Source organism: Chanodichthys erythropterus, chromosome 22, assembly GCF_024489055.1.
Source record: "Chanodichthys erythropterus isolate Z2021 chromosome 22, ASM2448905v1, whole genome shotgun sequence".
Taxonomy (NCBI): Eukaryota; Metazoa; Chordata; class Actinopteri; order Cypriniformes; family Xenocyprididae; genus Chanodichthys; species Chanodichthys erythropterus.
This window is the reverse complement of record NC_090242.1, coordinates 16114314-16134392: the sequence shown is the minus strand read 5'-3', so window position 1 is coordinate 16134392 and position 20079 is coordinate 16114314. Positions and strand designations below refer to the sequence as shown.

Sequence of the window (20079 nt, the reverse complement as noted above, 5' to 3'; positions counted from 1 at the left end):
GGTATTTATTCTTGTAAACACAATATTGGACCTAAAGAAATTTGCTGAAGGTGGACAAATTAATAAACAGGTTTAAATTTAACATCCAGTGTGTTCTAGAGCAAGGGGTCTGATCTAAAATTAATTTTAAATAAATAAAAATAAGCAATAAATTGACTTGGATAACTTAATATAAACAAAAATACATTTAACAGTACAGAACTATATAAAAAAAAAAAATAGAAACTAAATATTTCCCAAATTAATAGTATTTTTTTATAGTATAAATTGGGTCTTTAAACATGAAAAAAGAAATATTTTTATCTTTTAAACGTAAGTATTGGGGTCCCTCGCATGAGGATGATCATATTTGGGGTCCATGGCATCTAAATCATTAAAAACATTACATAATTAGGACACTGAGAAAACTGATTAAACAGGTTATTTTCCTTTAAAGCAATAATTTGGTGCAAATTTTAAGTGCATGCTGAGGTGTTTAGATATTTGACTGCTAATAAATGGAATGACATGATGCTAAATCATTCCTTCACCTAATCAATAAAACACTTTGTGTAATTAAACAGCTTTATTACATGAGAAAAGTGAAATAAAACTACTGAAAAAATCAAAACAAAAATAACAAGATCACCAATTTTAACAATGCAAAAAAAAAGCACAATTTCTCAAAAGAAAAATAAAACTGTACAAAATGACGTTGTGACTGAAACAGGATTCACATTATCGCCTTTTCTGGAAAATATTTCCCCTTCCTCCTGGTCCTCCTCGACCTCGGCCTCTTGCTGCGACTGCAAGGGAAAAATAAACAGTGGTTTCATCTTGTGCTTTTCCCATGAAAAACGATAACTTGTTCAGCCACTTGATAATGTATTAAATGACAAACAGTGCCCTTATCTTTCCAATCGTTTTTTAAGAATTGTAATATTTTAACTGTAGCATTTATATTAAAATTAATAGTACTACAAGTAAAATGTACTATATTCCCAGCAAAAACATTTGGGACCATACAAATAATTTATGCATCTAAAAAGCACTTGATATTGCAACCACTGAATAATACATATGCAGCTACTGTATGAAGTCAACAATACCGTATAAAGGATGTTCGTTGACTAACCTTGTGCTTTGAGAATAGCAGCTTTGCCTCTTCCAGCTCCTGCCCCTTGGTTTTTGTTTTTCATGCTCTTCAACATAGGGGCGTTTTTCAACATGTCAGGCAGAATGAGAAAGCGTATTTTGCTGCCACGAATGTACACCTGCTCCAACTGGGACACTCTGCCGTCGCGATAGGTCACTGTAATGTTGGACATCTGGTTCACACAACATAAGTATTTGCATTAGTCATGAATCATTGCAAATTCAAGTTAATGGAAATGGTTTGGGTAACAGAGACAACGTTTCAAGAAAGAATTTTTCAGAAGTACCTGGCAGTTCATGTTGTCCTCTGCTTCAATCAGTTTGCCTCTGTACACTTCACCTGTGTTTGTCTCGCAGGTCACGATGTGACCCTCTGCTTCATGCAGGACTTTGATGGGAACACCAATAGACATGTTTTAACCTGGGAGACAAAAAAAAGTTAATTAACAGCAAATAAATTTAGGTTATTTTCGAGTCAGACATGGCGAAAATAATAACTGTAGAGTGAGAATGTGTCACAGTTCCGACTCATTAGAACAAGAGCCGACTCATTAGAACGATTCATTCGGCAATCCGACGACACTCACGCTTTACAGTTGTGATTCACTAAAAAGAACCGACTCATAAGAATCATTCATTCGAGAATCATGTTCTATGCATATTGGAGGACACAATCTACGGTGTAAAACCTAAAACGAGCGTCATGAAAATCATTCAGTTCTGGTATTTACTAAAGTTAGCTTATACTGACTTCAATAACTAAACTAAGAAATTCACAATAAACATCTAGAGTGATCTCGAACGAATCGCATGAATAAACCAAGCAAACAAGATGGACGTTTCTCCGCTAAAGAATCCAACAGATCAAACACGACTCTATTTTTTTTTTTTAGTAAAAGACCAAGTAACAGACTTCAAGTAGTAGATTTTCGCTATTAAGCATTACAGTACCTTGAGTAGACGGCTTCGTTGAAATCTCCACTACTGAACAACGTGAGTATTTGCGGCGTTTTCCCGCTCCCACAATGCAGCTGAAAGCAGAAGCCCCGCCTTATCCTGAAACCCTTGTTGCATCTTGGGAATTGAAGTCCTATTAATATGTAAAATTCAGGTCAGCGTGAACAAGGGGAAGAAGACACTTCAGATTTACAGAAGAGGGCGGTATTGAATTGTGGATATGATTCAATTTAATTTAGTCTTTCAATTAATGTCACAGAGTTATCAATCGTTTTAATAAAATGTTAGGTGTCACATTCAGCATTTATTTCTGCTTGTTGGTTATCATTTAGTAGTTATTATTTTAAAAAAATATATTAATCTTACTATATATTTATTGTCCATGAAATCCATCTTTGACACAGATTTTATAAATTATTACTTTTATAGGCTATATTTACTTTTAAACCATTACTTTTTTATATATGATACAGTATATGGCACATATAAAACAATAAAGGTCAAAAGATGGAAGACGCAATGGAAAACAATGGAAGACGCTTGGAGAAGTCATTTGTCTGTGTTTGGCATCATCAAGATTCATCGCTGTACTCTCAGGAATTGTGTAAGGCAGCAATATGGAGTCTAAATGTGTTCTTCATCCTGCTGCTTGATAGACTGATTCTGTGTCTATTCTTAGCATAGTCTTTTCCTCTTTGTCTGTAAATCACTGCAGAACAAGAGATGTTATGTGCAAAATGGGCTGAACTGAGCCAAGACAGGAAGTAAAACCATTACGTCTGCTGATTATGTTTATTAATTGAATGTTCCTGTTTTCCAGAAATAAATGCAAGTAAAATCTAATAATGGGCTGAAATATTGTTTGTCAAAGTGCAGAACATTAAACAATTGGTTTATTTAATTTTACCACATAACGTTGCAACATCGAAACTCCGCTCCTAATATAGGCATTTATTAACCTATTCTTTTATTTTGATGTTATCTAAGGAATTTTGTCAATTGTAAGAGGTAAGAAAAACCTTTCTTTGAAAGCATTAACAGGAAACTGTTTTTATAAAATAAAATCAACAGTCTCTTTCTGTGACCTGAAACTGCCCCCATGATCTTGAACCTGACATTCTGAAAAATGTCACCTGCATCGGATCCACAAAAGAGAGAAAAAAAAAAAAAAAAACTAAATTCAGCCAATTACAACCAGTGACAGTGGAAGAGGTGGGGGCACGTTTGTTGATTACACAGTAACTCAGCAATGTCTTCAAACCTCATTTTACCAGCAGAATGAACCTGCCAGCTGCTACTGATCTATGTGACATGCTGACAGTCTGTTAGCTTCACTCCGATCTGATTTACACAACAAACATCCATGATGGAATAAGATAAATTACTGCGTAAGCCTGGAGATTCGTTTTTGTAAAGGACATCTGTCTTATTAAAAAATAGTGCTTTCAAAACAAAATCAAACCACGCCACTGCTGTGCTGACTGACATTTCTCAGCTTGAATCAACAAACCAGCAGATCTGAACTGATATACTCTGACCAAGTGCTGGACACATCACCTTTACTGAGCAAATGGACAGAACTGAACAATTGAAAAAGCTTCTATCCTTTTCTTAACTTTTGCTTTTTATTGTTATAATGATTATAATTAGTATAATTGGGTAGTTGGCATTAAAATAATATAAATAATAATATAATTATATATATATATATAATGTATGTGCACAGCTTCAATAACCTAATTTTCATAATAAGAAAAATATATATGTATAGGCTACATATATTTGGTAACACTACAACAAGGTCTAATTTTTTAACACTAGTTAATGTATTAACTAACAATATATTTGTAATAATAATAATAGTAATAATAATAATATAATATATTTTAATATATTAATGTACAATTTTTACATTTCCTCAAAAAATATAAAAAAAAAAAAAAATATATATATATATATAATAAATAATTGTACAGTATTTAATAACTTTTGTTAATGTTAGTTAATAAAAATAGAACTATTCTATTAATAAAAAATATTGCAAAGTATTATCATATATTTCTATTTTAATATATTATTGAACATTTTTATATTTACTCAACAAATATTAAAGTAATTGTGTGTGTGTGTGTGTGTGTGTGTATAAATAATTAAGTAAATAATTATATATATATATATATACTTATTAAGTATTATTATATTAATTATTATTAATATTATAACTTTACTTATTAATAATAAATATTTTTATTAATAATATTATTATTCACTAACCAAATATAAACTTTTGCCATCACTGAAAAAAAAAAAAAAATTTAATATGTTAAAATAGAAAAAAATAAATATGTATATATGTATGTGCATATACACACATACATATGTACATTTTTTCCCCCTGTGATATTTGAAAATATGTCTGCTGATTTATAACAAATGTAAATGCATCGACTGCCCATGTCTATGATCCTTCAGAGTAAGCCAAATACAGAGGCAATATTGATCAAAGTTATAATTTAAAAAAAACAAAAATGTAAAAATTCTGGGAAAAGTCTAGCTCACTTGTTCCATTTTTATGAATGGTCACTCTATACTCGCTCCTATAAATGGACCGTTACACACCACAACACCTAAAAATGTCAACTCCCATGTGCCAAATACATGTATCATGTAGTGCAGATCTTTCCCACTCTAAAGCTTTTTAATGAGGAAAAGAGAAGTGTAATGGTACATTTTAAGGGATCATCAAATGCCCCTTCATTTGATTTCCATTGCATTAGGCCGGCCGCTGGCGTCAGCAGTCTCTCTGTAAATACAATCATAGCTGGTCTGTGTAGTAGTCCACGATTGTGTTTGTATGCGCGTGTGTCACAAGAGAGGATTATACACCGCTGTTCTACATCCTCTGAGAATTTTATGATCCCTAATCATTATGTTGTGTTGAAGAATAAATAAATCTATGACAGATGACTGCTCATTTAATCAACACACAAGGTTTTATGCACTCTCAGTAAAAAATAGGTTGTCAGTGGGGTTGAACCCTAAGGTGCAACAGATGTCACTAGGGCAATACCTTTTAATATGTATCATTTAGGTACTAATAATTACCTTTTAGCTTTAGCACTTTTTGTATCTGGGTGCCGCCCCAGTAACATCTTGTACTTTTTTTTTTCTGAGAGTGTACATCATACATAACACTTTATTTGTGCAAATTTGGTTATAGCTTTGTTTTATTCAGTACATTTCCTTAAATATTAACACATGCTTACAGTCAGTACAGTATAATTCAGTTTGGTCATGTTTTAATAGGGCTGCACAATTAATAGAAATTGAACAGAAATCACAATATCACAAGGCTGCAATTTAAAGGTTCAGCGTGTACATTTTTGCGGCGTCTAGTGGTGAGGTTGCGAACTGCAACCAACGGCTCAGTCCACCACTAATCCCTCCCTTTCGAAACACATAGAGAAGCTACGGTGGCCAACACAGGACATGGGACACAGTCAAGCAAACACGCTCTGTAGAGCAGTTTGTTAGGGCTACTGTGGAAACAAAATTGCGAATTCAATGGAAGGGGACTCATGGCGCATTCTAAGTAGGGCTGCACGATTAATTAGAAAAAATAACATTGAAAGCACGCTTAAACGTGATTCTTAGTGCAATTATGAATTTGCAAAGGCTGCGATTATTTTTTTATGCACAGCTTGTCAATGAAGTATGGCTCGAAATGCAAATCCATCTGAAAGCACTGCGAGTTTGAGTCACTTATAATGTACATTTGAAAAATCAAACATCTTTCCAGACATGAGAAGCATTTATGTACATCTTGTCCAACAAAAGACATCATTTAATAACATGTCTTTACTCCAAACTCACTTCATAACATCAGTTGAGCATCCTTCTATGAGATGATGTGGCTTCTTACACAGAAAAAGGCAGTCGTGTGTTCATTAGTTTTTAATTTTCTGTTTATTCAGCTATAGCAATAGTATGATGCCCATAGGGATTTCCTGGAATGACATGTGTTATCTACTTCTGCAGCAGGGCATATTTGGAGTTTCTGTGCAAGAGCACCCTCTGGCTTTCAGATGGAGAAGCATTTACTACTGATCACTGAGCCGTACAGCTCTGACAAGCTGCGCATAAAATAGTCACAGCTTTTGACAAATCACGTGCAGTTTAATTGCGATTAATCGTGCAGCCCTAATTCTAAGGAAATAAAAACATAATGGTTCATTATGTAAGGTCTTTATACACCACTGAAAACATAGTTATGTATATTACATTCTTGTTCTTTTACAAGCTAACAGCTCATGATGTGCTGTTTTCAGTGTCTCAGAGTGGCTCGGTTCACAGTAAAAAAAAATAACAACGTGCATTTGGAATTATTATTATTACATCATTTTTCTTAAATACTTGATTTTTTTTATTTTACAGTGAAATATTATAATAGTAAAATTTCTTATTTTTTAATTTAAGTAATAATAATGAGAAATTATTTTATAGTCATATTAATATATAATCAAAACATTTCTGGACAAATTGTGCAGCCCTACAAACAAGCACACACTGCAAACCTGGAGCTTTTTTCCAATCACACTTTAAATAGCAATCACAATTTTTAATCAGAAAAATTGCAATTATATTTGTTTCCCAAAATCATGCAGCCCTATGCTTTAAAGCGCTACAGAGGTTCTTGAAAGTGTATTGCGAATTTACTCCTACTTATAAAGCACAGAAACATGATGCTTCTTTAAAGCGTGCCACACATCAAGGTATTATATGGCACGGTCATAACAGGTTTATGTGAATTCCCCAGAATATTGATTTAATCCATTAGGCCTCTCCCACTTTGGCTGGGAACAATGATCTCTTAATAATGCTCCTTAGAATCGCTTTGAATATACTCTACAATGTCAGCAAACTAGTTCTTTATGAGGTCAGAAAATCTGGAAACACCATCAGGGGTGTTTGACTGCAAAGACAAGTAAAAATTCCTGGAATCTGTGCAGTGAGGGTTCCCACAGGAGCTATGTGATCCTCTCATAGCTTTATCTTTCCTGACCCTGGCCCGGATAGTACTGCACAACAACTCAGATCAGTGATTGCCTCGCGAAGAACGAAACAAGCCTCGTTTGGCTATTTAACTTGTTGCGTAATGGAAGTGTGTGTCATGACACTTCTGCAAGATCGGATGAGTTGCTTGTCCTTATGGGCACCAGACATCTGACAGGCACATTAGTAACAGCACTACAGTCTTTTACCGTCATGATTTCTACATGGTCTCTGATGGAGGGAACTTCCTCCCTGGTATGTAATGAAAAAATCTGTGTCGAACTGGCTCCATTTAAAGCTCCATTTAAGCTGTATCCTAAGTCTTGGAATTCCGTTTCTGGCCTGATTTTTGCTGGCATTTGCTTTGTAAATTCATCGCAAGAAATCATGGCTCGAATGGGATTGGGATCCAGCACAAAGCCATTGGACATGGTACAAGAAGTCTCAATCACACTGACCGCAGCAGAAGAAGCAGCCATAGCTCCATTGCTGTTACCAATAGCCAGTCTGTTTTCATGCCACAGGAAGTGCTGACGGATGATCCTTCGGAAGGTTTGCCTGAAGTCACGTATTCGGTAGGCGTATATAAACGGGTTCACTACTGAATTAGCATGTGAAAGTATGATGGCCAGGTACATGACCCAGTCCTGAGGTCGATCACACTGAGGGCAGAACAATGTGAAGCAGTTAATGATGTGCAACGGGAGCCAACAAATAGCGAAGAGGCCCACGATGATAGCCAAGGATTTGGCGGCGTGGACCTCCCTTTGCAGTGTGGACCGGGATGAGGATCCCTCCCCGTGGGTATGTCCGTGCATGTGCACTAGCTTCTGCTCCATCTGTCTGAGCTGGCGACGGGCAGCCATGAAGATCCGTGCGTAGATGGCCAGCATAGCAAATAGTGGAATCAAGACGCAGCCGAAAAAGTTAAAGTAAACCATGTAACCCATGGTGACCACCTTCTCGAACAGGCACTCCGTCATACCTTGAGGACAGGAGCTGTTTGTGTCTGCGGCGATGCCACTGTTCCAGCCCAGCATGGGGGTCAAGCCGATGACCACTGAAAGTATCCAGCATACCGCAATGATGCCTTTGGCTCTTTGGCCTGTGACAAGGCTGTTGTACCTTAGCGAAACAAAACAAAAACAGACATGAAACAGCAATTTTGGAAGGAAATATGCTATGAAGCACTATGGTGATAAGCATGCCAAATTTGATCATATATTACAACTCTATCTGCCTCACACAATATGTTAATGTTTCCTAAAGCCCATCCTGAAGTGGGCTGTATTGTTCTGTATTGTTCACTGTCAGGGCTGGAAAAGGGTATGGCATTTTTTTTTTCCAAATCCACACAAGCATGCACTGAATTTGCTCCTGGGAAATGTCTATTGTTTAGGTGTTAAGTCCTAGTAATTGTTGCCAAAGTGGAAAATACCAGGATATGTGCTAATAAGAAACATATATTTCACCTGTATTGTGCCTAGTCTTAAAATAAAACTTAGAGGCTTTGTTTTTGTACAGCTTTCAATGAGGCTGAAAACGTAATCTTTTCGGTGATATAATTAGAAAACAATAAGACTTAAATTGTTCAGTTAAATCAGGGGGTTTCAACTGCAAAAGATTATTAAAAACTTTTCACAGTACTTTGAGAGGTGGCAAAAATGCAATCCACTTCACCCAAAAATGAAAATTATCCCATGATTTACTCACCCTCAAGCCATGCTAGGTGTATCTTCTTTCAGACAAAAACAATCGGAGATGTGTTTTCCTAATGGCAGTGAGTGGGGCCCAATTTTGAAGCAAAAAAAGTGCATCCATCCATCGTAAAAGTACTCCACACAACTCCGGGGAATTAATAAAGGCCTTCTGAAGTGAAGCGATGGGTTTTTGTAAAAAAAGTATCCATATTTAAAACTTTATTAACTATAATAACTAGCTTCAGGCAGACGGAAGGGAAGGGGACATACATCGCGTCAGGGGTTACTCTTGTTGCGCAAGTCAACCTGCACAGTATGCGGTCGTCTGCCAGAAGCTAGTTATTTTAGTTTATAAAGTTTTAAATGTAGATTTTTTTGCTTACAAAAACCCATCCCTTCGCTTCAGAAGGCCTTTATTAACCCCCCGGAGCCTTGTGGAGTACTTTTATGATGGATGGATGCACTGTTTTGGGCTTCAAAACAGGCCCTCCATTCACTGCTATTATATAGCTTGGAAGAGACAGAATCATAGGACAGAATATATTTAAATATATTTCCGACTGTATTCGTCTGAAAGAAGATAGTCATATACAACTTGGATGGCTTGAAGGTGAGTAAATCATGGGGAAATATTCATTTTTGGGTGAACAATCACTTTAACTTCTAACTTGCATGTGTTTGCCCTGTATATTTTTGATTCTAAAAAGAAACGACTCGTAAGAGTCATTCGTTCACATGTCATACTACACTGGTTGCGCTGTATGCTTTTTATTCACTAAAAAGAACCAAATCAGAAGAGTTATTCTTTCAAGAGTTGGACTACACTGGTTGTGTTGTAGGTTTTTAGATTCTCTAAGAAGAACCAGCTCAAAAGTCATTTGTTTGTGAGTTGGTCTACACTGTTTATCTGTTTTTTTTGTTTTTGTTTTTGCTAAAAAGAACCAGCTCACATGAGATTCATTCAAGAGTCAGACTATACACTGGTTACGCTGTATGTTTTTGATTCACTAAAAGAAACTGGCTTATAAGAGTCATTTGTTCACGAGTCGGGCTGGTTGCATTGTTTGTTTGATTGATTCACTGAAAAGAACCAGCTCATGTGAGTCATTCGTTCGAGAGTAGACTATTTAATCGGTATGGTGTTCTGTCCTCTTAGGCAGAAGTATGCATGTGAAAACTGTTAATGCAACCAAACATCATTTGTTTTTTTATACCTACCAGAAACCCCCTCCCAGCCAACCCACAGGCCACCAAAAAAAAAAAAAAAAAAAAATTCATGGTAACACATTAAAACATGTTTTATTAACAATGCTACTATATTGTACGGAAGCCCTGAACCGCATGGTGAAAAAAAAAAAAAAAAAAAAAAAAATTGGTAGGGAGGAAAAAAAAAATCGAAAAGTTATCTCGTTATTTCAACATAATAAGTCGTTATAACGACATAATATCTCGTTATTTCAACATAATAAGTCGTTATAACGACATAATATCTCGTTATTTCAAAATATTAGGTCGTTAAAACGACATAATATCTCGTTATTTCAACATAATAAGTCGTTATAACGACATAATATCTCGTTATTTCAAGATATTAAGTCGTTATAACGACATATTATCTCGTTATTTCAACATAATAAGTCGTTATAACGACATAATATCTCGTTATTTCAAGATATTAAGTCGTTATAACGACATATTATCTCGTTATTTCAACATAATAAGTCGTTATAACGACATAATATCTCGTTATTTCAACATAATAAGTCGTTATTTCAACATAATAACTCTTCATTATCTATCAAGTATGATAAAGGAGGTTTGCTTTTAACGTCCCCAGTGGCGCAACGCTAAAGTATTGGACCGCCAGTCTAGCTTTTACTGCGATCGCCGCGGTTTCAAATCCGCCTTTTGCCGAGTTCGTTCTTCTCTAGTTTCACATCACATATCAAAAAAAAGGCATTTATTTTCAAAGGAAATTAAAACAATGTTATAAAAGTGCAAATAACCTGCCTAACGAGTGTTTAATAACATTAAACGTATTTATTGGGCAGGGTTAGCAGCATGTTCGATATTACCCACTAGAGGGCAGAATAACACAGGGAATCAATTAAAGAATGCAATAGTTATGTTGAACTACTGTTACAATTTGGTGCTCCAAAATCACAGAGGTTTATCATGGGAATTTGCGTTCATCCCAGGCTAACCTTTATTGAGGTTAAATTTATTAGACCATAGTAAATAAAACAATTTACAGTGCAAATGTCAGGGGTCCAATCTGATTTGAACTATAATAAAACATAGAGATGCACTAGTCCAGGGGCCAAAAACGTTTTTAAGCTGGGTTTTTTTTATTATTATTCTGGGCTTGCAAACAAACTGCTTTGTAATATTTTCCCAAAATTTAATCTGTGTATTTACAAAGTATGTAAGCATGTATGTAATTTAAATTAAAAACAACTGCTCATGCTCATGTGCATAACATCTTTGACTATGATAAAAAAAATGCCTCTAATATCCAAATGCCAGTGTTTGCCTCAAATATCAAAGATATATTTGTTTAAGACCTGTTTGGCCTGTGAAAAAATAAACAACAAATAAATTTGCTTTAAAAAAAAACTGCAACCAGTATCAGAATCAGACGTTTTGCTTCTTATAAAAATTTAAATTGGCCATGATAAATCAAAATAGTAAATAATCATAAAAATCGAATAGACTTTTCACTGTAAAAAAACAAAAAAAACAATGCAGTTTTCTTGCAAATTAATTTGTTGTTCATATGTTTAATATTAATGCAACTATCTGCACACTAAGGTTATTATAAGAAGAAGGTAATTCGGCCCGCATATGGTTCATTTCTTTCCAGTCCGTCCCTCAAACTAAAATGAGTTTGACACCCCTACAGATGCTATTTACACTAAGTGAAAATACCGATACATCCTATTTATACTAAATGACAATAGCAGCATTTTCACGATATGCTATTTATACTAGGTGAAATAGCGATATATTCTATTGACACCATGTAAAAGCAGCCTATCAGTTCTTTGCAAGAAGTGTAAATAGTATTTATGCTGTAGGCTAGTATTGGCAGATAATAATATCAGAGTGATTATATTTATTAAAATTATTAAATGGATGCTGCATTATTGGGAGAATAAAACCCCTCCACTTTCCACCAACCCCATACTCAATGAATACTTTTAATATTATTAAACACTTGTTCACAGCGATCGCTGTAAAAGCCAAAATCTGAAACCACATGTTATTGTTATGCCACTGAATACATTAAATTACAACTGTCCCTTTTTAAACTTGAGTGGCCCAACCAGACACTGGAGCTATACTGTAAAGAGTGTTTGTCAACAAGGGACGCTATTTGCACTTACTGTAAATAGACACTCCGTGTCCTATTATTTCAATATATTAGCACCTATTTTGATTTTTATATCTTTAGAAAATATTACACAACAGTTTGTTTGCAAGCTCAGAATAATAATAAAAAACCCAGCTTAAAAACGTTTTTGGCCCCTGGACTAGTGCATCTCTATGTTTTATTATAGTTCAAATCAGATTGGACCCCTGACATTTGCACTGTAAATTGTTTTATTTACTATGGTCTAATAAATTTAACCTCAATAAAGGTTAGCCTGGGATGAACGCAAATTCCCATGATAAACCTCTGTGATTTTGGAGCACCAAATTGTAACAGTAGTTCAACATAACTATTGCATTCTTTAATTGATTCCCTGTGTTATTCTGCCCTCTAGTGGGTAATATCGAACATGCTGCTAACCCTGCCCAATAAATACGTTTAATGTTATTAAACACTCGTTAGGCAGGTTATTTGCACTTTTATAACATTGTTTTAATTTCCTTTGAAAATAAATGCCTTTTTTGAAATGTGATGTGAAACTAGAGAAGAACGAACTCGGCAAAAGGCGGATTAAAACCGCGGCGATCGCAGTAAAAGCTAGACTGGCGGTCCAATACTTTAGCGTTGCGCCACTGGGGACGTTAAAAAGCAAAGCTCCTTTATCATACTTGATAGATAATGAAGAGTTATTATGTTGAAATAACGACTTATTATGTTGAAATAACGAGATATTATGTCGTTATAACGACTTATTATGTTGAAATAACGAGATAATATGTCGTTATAACGACTTAATATCTTGAAATAACGAGATATTATGTCGTTATAACGACTTATTATGTTGAAATAACGAGATATTATGTCGTTATAACGACTTATTATGTTGAAATAACGAGATAATATGTCGTTATAACGACTTAATATCTTGAAATAACGAGATATTATGTTGAAATAACGAGATATTATGTCGTTATAACGACTTATTATGTTGAAATAACGAGATAACATTTCGATTTTTTTTTTTCTCCCTACCAAGTTTTTTTTTTTTTTTTTTTTTTTTTTCACCATGCGGTTCAGGGCTTCCGTAATATTGAGACCCCGCAGACCCCTGGTTGAAAAACTTGATACTGAAATAAATTATACAAAGCACATCAGCAACTGCATAAGCATCAGTTTACAAACAGTTTGGAATACAGCTGTGCAAAATCCACAGCCGCTACACATTTCAAACATCCCGTCACACAGACAGCCCTGCTACATGTTTCCTTTGCCAAGGGCAACAGTTGGAAATGGTGGTCAAATGTCAATTGTTCCAAAAATCCTTGGGCTTATATCAGGCCCATCGAGAACAACAGTGGCTGTTTCATTAAACCCAGAGGACTTACTGGGCTCCAGTACTACTGGTACCTCATTCACACACCCACAGAGACTGGAAGCCGGCAGACCTTATGTAATCAACACTTGCACAGGCTTTTGCTGTCACTGCTGTTCTCTTACAACGCTTTGGGCAGCTCAATCTACACCATGAGCAGAAATGTGCATCACACCCTGTATGCAGGCAGGTGGTAAAGTCCCACACCTTTCAGCTTCCGAAAAGTGCTGCTGAGAACTGCTGGGCCAGAGGGTTTAAGAATAATAATTACGATGTTCAACTGGAGTGCAAAATGTCCCAGGTTTAATACCAGACACTTTTACATCTTCAGTAAATTAAGTTTATATCATTGGACCAAGATATAATTAGTAGTAAAAAATACTAAAATAAGCATAACTCTTTATGATAAATACTTCAATCACTAATTAAAGTGTGTATACACACTATTTATTCCGAGAAACCCTTAACCTCAGTATTAAACTCCCTCACTGTTTGTGCTACATACAATGAATGATACCACAAATCATGTGGCTTGTGGAGTAGACGTGTGCTATTATTTTTGTAAAGGATCAGACCTATGATTTACACCTAACGGACAATAAAACGGCTGAAAAATCCCCTAGGCTTACATTGAAGGAGGGACCTGAGTCAAATCTAGAGACTTGGGCCTGTTAAAAAAAGCATCTAGCAACCAGGGTTGTATGCCATTTAGAACTGAATTGAGAATGGCTTTTGAATTACAAATCAATTTCAGAATTTGAATGGAGGTAGCAAACAGAATGCAGAATTTCATTTAGAATTTGAGTGTAAAAAGAATAAAAAAAGAAGCAACATTTGTTTTTGAATGTTTGTAGCTGTTTGAAAACTTTGAAACAAGTGATAGATAGATAGATAGATAGATAGATAGATAGATAGATAGATAGATAGATAGATAGATAGATAGATAGATAGATAGATAGATAGATAGATAGATAGATAGATAGATAGATAGATAGATAGATAGATAGATAGATAGATAGATAGATCTGTCAAATATTCCCATTCTACTTCCTGTAGGGTGTGACTTGTTTGCTCCTCCTTTGTATGTCATTGTGTTACAATATGGTGCCAGATTAAGTATTGATTATTGATTTGGCTCTACTGAAACAAACTATTCTTGAAACATTTGTCAACAGCGTAAAGCTGCATGACTCCTATTTACTGCAAAAATCATTGCAAGCAGAGAAAGAGTGATTAAAGGGGAAATTACATGTATTTGAGGGAATTACAGTGCATGTTTTGCCCATTATCAAGTCATTATCAGGAAAAAGGAACTCAGTCTAAGAGCCTTTAACCTCATATCAAAACATTTGCAAAAATCACATAAATAAAGATTACATAAGATTACATATCTGCAAACACGTTTTATTAAATACACATAAAAACACTCACACAAACACACAATGCCTCTCATGTCATTCTAAACCTGTATGAACCATCTTTCCTCTGTGGAATGCAAAAAAAGATATAGAATATACATTTTTCAATATATTTTATGCCCCTATGCCATGAGTAAATGATGACAGACTTTTCATTTTTGTGTGAACAATATATATTTATTTTGGATTGTGTGTATGTCTGCATTCCAAACCGGTATAAAAAAGGACTGTATCACTATCCAGTGTTATTTTAGTATCTTTGAGACACTTTTATAGTTTAATATTTTGAATATTTTTAATATTTATATTTTCAGTTTTCATTAAAATTTTAGTTAAAGTTTAAGTAATTTAATTGGGTTTTTGTCAATGTTTTTTTTAATATATTTCATATGGAAGTCTTTTTTTCTCAGAATTGCAAGTTTATAATGCAATTCTGACTTTATAACATGCAATTGCGAGTATCTCACATATTAACTCGCAATTCTGAGAAAAAAAGACAGAATTCCCTCAGAATTTTGACTTTATTAAGTTTACATCTTACAATTCTGAGAAAATAAGCAATTCTGACTTTATTTTTTCTTAATTATGAGTTTATATCTTGCAATTCTGAGAAAAGAAGTCAGAATTGCTACATGTAAACTCGCAATTCAATTTATTTCTCGCATTGTGAGGTTTTATCTTTAATTACGGTCTTTTTTTATACAATCTTCCATAATTTCCATGTTCAATGTTTTTAAATATGTCTATAGTTTTTATTCATTCTTATTTTAGTTTTAGTTATTGTAGTACATGACATGAAACTAAATTAAAATGAGAAATTTTACCTTGTTATCTACTTTGTTTAATTTATTTATATTTATTTTTTTAGTTTTATTATAACACTTATTTTATTTAAAAATATAATATAATAACCCTGCTCCCATTTGCCATTATTTAGACAAACAGACAAGATTGCAATTCTGATAACACAAGTTTAGATACATTTTTACCATTAATAATAACCAATTATGAATGTATCGGTACTTGCTATGGGGCGACTCTGTAATCTGTTCTTTCAAGCAACCATATGATCAGTAATCTTGTTCTTAATAAAAGTTTGCCTTCAACTCATACCTGAAATTCACAACACAACCTTTCACTCACCTCAATGGGATCTTGATGGCAATGTACCGATCCACAGCAATGGCCAACAAACTGAAGATGGAGCTCTGCGTGAGGACCAGCACAAAGCAGGCGATGAAGAGGCATCCATGAAAATGGCTGCAAAAGCCCGTGCTGATGGTGACGGCAAATGGAATGGCCAGGAGTCCCACTGCGATGTCCGCCACGGCCAGTGATACCACAAAGAAGTTGGTGATGCTCTGGAGATTGCTGTTGAGGCAGACGGCCCAGCACACCAGAACGTTCCCTGCCACGGCCAAAACCGCAATCAGTAGCTCAAGAACAATGTAGACGAGAGAAGACATGGTTCCATCAACCAATCTGAAAGGACATCCTCAGAGACACACATAGTTGTGCTCCCGATAATTGCTCAGTGGGACTCTGCCACTCAATGGCTCCTGCAGTAGGTGTGAGGACGAAACAATCCGACCATTGCTCTAACCAAATATCTCTCTTTTTGAAGGGGAAGAGGGGAAAGGAAGAACCTGGTATCAGCTGCTAAGCCACTTTGTGGGTCACTGTGGTAACTGCAGGGTCAACAGAGACACCCCTCCATAAATCTTGATTTACTTGTTCACCAGCCTGTCCTTTAGGTCCAGCTCACTTCAGGCTTTCATTGAAAGGAAACAGATGCTAGATTGCATGAAGCAGCTCCGACCTTCAATGGGACTTCTCACCCTGAAGAAAGAACAATCACATCACAAAATAAAAGATCAACATCTCTGGGTCACAAAAGCAATCCATCTCTCAAACAGGAGGTCTCCAGCAAAAGAACACAGACCAAATCCAACAATAAGCTTTTATTTTAAGAAAGACTCCACAAGTACGAATGAAATATTTGTGCATGCCTTATTTATCACAAGACCCGGTCAGCACTTCCTCCATAAGTTTCTAGGATGTGTACAGTTGAACTTTGCAATGCCTTTGCTATTATTGGCTTAGAATCATGAACAAGTATTCTTTTGTACCCATTCATGTGATTCTGCTTTCATGTTACACGGACTTTAGAAATGCATCAGTTTCACCTTTATTAAATGAATAAATGGCATAATTTGGGGTCAGTAAGATTTTTGAAGTGTTTTTGAAATAAGCCTCTTATGCTCACAATGTAAAAAAGAATTGTTGGTTTAACTTAAAAAGTAAGTTTCCCTGGTTGTCTTAAAATTTTGAGTTCACTGCAATTAAAATATTGAGTTAAAACAATGAAGGCGATTGGTTTAATCGACAGAAACTCAAAATATTATGTTATCTGAACCGCATTAATTATTGAAGTTGATTTGACAAAAGAAAAAATGTGTTAAATCATGAAAATATATTTTTTAGAGTGTACCCAGCTTGCATTTATTTGATTAAAAATACAGTAATTTCTATTGTAATATATTTTAAAGTGTAATTTATTCATGTCATGGCAAAGCTACATTTTTAGCATCATTACTCCAGTCTTTAGTCACATGATCCTTCACAAATCATTCTAATATGCTGATTTGCTGCTCAAGAAACATTTCTTATTAGTATCAATGTTGAAACAGTTGTGCTGCTTAATATTTTTGTGGAAACAGTGATATATTTTTTTCCAGAATGAATAGAATTCCTTTGATGAAAGAACAGCATTTATTTGAAATAGATTTTTTTGTAACATAAATGTCTTTACAGTCACTTTTGATCAATTTAACACATCCTTGCTGAATAAAACTATTAATTTCTTTAAAAAAAATCTTACTGGCCCCAAGCTTTTGAATGATAGTATAAGTTTCAGTTCTACTTCTTTAGTATTTGATAATGTCTGAATTGTTCAAATACAGTATGCTCATCTAAAAATTTCTGTCACTATGTGTAATTAAATCATTCTAGCTATCCTTTAACTCTTTTGATTTCTTTATTGTGGTTTTGTGAAGGCCTATCTAGAAAGAATTGAGTAACTGCAGCATTCCTTTCAAGGTAGACCACATTATCTTTTATTTTATTTTTTTAGAGATTTCTTATCTTTTAGCTCTGTTTGATAAGGCACAGAAATGCTATGATTAAAGTCACAGTCAATCTTTCTGGGGTTTAGTGTTGTGGTTTGCTTTTTATAGTACAGTGTGGCTGAGGTATGGCTGTTGATTCCCTCAAGTGAACCAAAAAAAAAAATGACAAATTGTTTCCAATGCACAGGTCTAGAATCACATTGCATTTTAACAACTATTACCTCAGCAAGCATCGTTCTACAAAACGTTTCCTGTGCATTAGGTGAGGTACTTTCCAAAACTTGTTGAACTGTTATGAAGTATCTTCATATTAAGCACATGATGTCTGGACTGAAAAGAATGTACCAAGTCCCTCATGAGTCACGTCATGCACATCTTTATTTAAAAAAGGGGTGGGAATGTGGAAATATTGTACAGTATTCAGTACTGTAACAGATGCTCAGCAAGCGTGTTTGGCATGAGAGGAAATGTTGCTGAGGGTTTGGGAACTATGATAAGCATGTATCTGTCATAAAAAAAAAAATAAAAAAAACCATTAACAGTGCTCTCATTTTAGTCTAGTTATTTTAAACCTGCACTGTCAGAGAAGGATATGCCTTTTACAGATAGTAAATTACATCACTTTTCTGAAAATCATTCCATAAATAGATGTAGATAGGTAGCGGACAGGAAATTTTTTATTTTAATTTTAACATTTTAGCTTTAAAATCTTACTTAAAATCATTAAGAATCATATTAATTATGATCTAAAAGTTAAAGTGTTCTCTTTTTTTTTTGTCCTTTTAATCAGCTTTTGGCCATGAGGAATGACAAAAGATAAAAAAATAAACGATTAAATAGACCCATATGAGGTCATAAAATGTGTATGCATGGCATAATACTTGTAAAAGATAAAAGAAAATAGGAAAAAATGCTATTAAAAGTATTTTTTAGCACAGTAACTTGTCACACTGACTGTACACTGTAAAAAATGACTCTTGCAATTAGTTATCACAACTTAAAACTAAGTTGATTAAACTTAAAAATTTAAGGCAACGCCTACACTTATTATATTAAATTGTTTATGTCGAAAGAACATATTATTAGTTATTCTAATGTTGAATTTTAAGTTGTGATAACTTCTAATTGCAAAAGTAGACTAATTTCACTCCTTATCTTGAGAAAAAAAAAAAAAAAAGTAGAAAAAATGAGAAAAACAATACGTGACGTTATAACGAATACACAGAATACAGGTGTCACTTTGTCTCCAAAACTGACAAAGCCACTTAATCTAAATCCAAAGTCAACACTTTCAGTTAGATCTCAAACATTATTAGTAAACAAATACAGTTATAAAAACTGGTAAAAACACTTTCGTTCCGTTACTCACTTTGGCTGTGTACAAGCGCGTTTCTGCCGCGCACCTGAGTTGTAGGTTTCTCCTCTGGCATCTCATCGCTTCTGAAAGTCCAACCTTAAAACTGCTGAACGTACGTACATTCCACACGTTTTCCTCACCCTGACAAAGTACACTTACAGACTACTCTGAACGTGTTTGGTCGAGGAAAAGGCGAGCAGCAGTTTCCCTCAACGCTCCGCGGAGATGTGTGGTGACCACAGACAAGTGCGCGCGCTTTCACTGTGACACTGACACGCGCTGTGAGAGAAAGAGACGCACTCCTGATTGGTTTTCGTGGTTACATTAAACATGATGTTTTCCTCGCTACGTCTACATCTGGGGAGGTAACCTCTTCATCATACTGTCATACTGTCATGTTTCATATTTCCTGCAGTTACAACAATAAAAGTCAAGGCATTAGCCAGCGCATGATAAGTAGATAAATAAAACAATAGTAATAAAAAAAAGAGAAAAAAAAAAGATTTATTTAAATGAGTACGGTTTTGATTTATGTACCACATTTACTATATGTTAAGCCTATATAGGTTTAAAAACTGATATGTGAGA

The 20079-nt window shown here is 34.7% G+C and overlaps 2 protein-coding genes across 3 annotated transcripts; both read right to left on the bottom strand.

Annotated features, from left to right (window-relative positions):
• Window positions 1–457: 457 nt before the first annotated feature.
• Window positions 458–2213, bottom strand: snrpd3l (small nuclear ribonucleoprotein D3 polypeptide, like). Its single transcript, XM_067375941.1, has 4 exons — window positions 2086–2213; window positions 1422–1555; window positions 1115–1307; window positions 458–785 (listed from the first exon to the last, which is right to left on the bottom strand). The coding sequence occupies exons 2-4, from the start codon at window positions 1545–1547 to the stop codon at window positions 718–720; spliced, it is 387 nt and encodes a 128-aa protein (XP_067232042.1). The 5' UTR covers window positions 1548–1555; window positions 2086–2213; the 3' UTR covers window positions 458–717.
• Window positions 2214–4815: 2602 nt separating this feature from the next.
• On the bottom strand, window positions 4816–19824 carry adora2ab (adenosine A2a receptor b). 2 transcript variants are annotated; one of them, XM_067375939.1, is made up of 3 exons: window positions 19504–19824; window positions 16150–16845; window positions 4817–8268 (listed from the first exon to the last, which is right to left on the bottom strand). In XM_067375939.1, exons 2-3 carry the CDS (start codon window positions 16470–16472, stop codon window positions 7260–7262), a joined length of 1332 nt encoding a protein of 443 aa, XP_067232040.1. In that variant the 5' UTR covers window positions 16473–16845; window positions 19504–19824; the 3' UTR covers window positions 4817–7259. The 2 variants fall into 2 exon arrangements, with proteins under 2 accessions (XP_067232041.1, XP_067232040.1); XM_067375940.1 differs by lacking the exon at window positions 19504–19824 and having other exon boundaries at window positions 4816–8268; window positions 16150–16489.
• Window positions 19825–20079: the final 255 nt, after the last annotated feature.

Coding starts and splice junctions, on each gene's coding strand:
- snrpd3l (XM_067375941.1), bottom strand. CDS start 1,547: ATGTCTATTGGTGTTCCCATCAAAGTCCTGCATGAAGCAGAGGGTCAC. Junction 1,308..1,421: donor AGGACAACATGAACTGCCAG/GTACTTCTGAAA, acceptor TGTGTGAACCAG/ATGTCCAACATTACAGTGAC. Junction 786..1,114: donor TGCTATTCTCAAAGCACAAG/GTTAGTCAACGA, acceptor TTTCCCTTGCAG/TCGCAGCAAGAGGCCGAGGT.
- adora2ab (XM_067375939.1), bottom strand. CDS start 16,472: ATGTCTTCTCTCGTCTACATTGTTCTTGAGCTACTGATTGCGGTTTTG. Junction 8,269..16,149: donor GCCATCAAGATCCCATTGAG/GTGAGTGAAAGG, acceptor TGTTTCGCTAAG/GTACAACAGCCTTGTCACAG.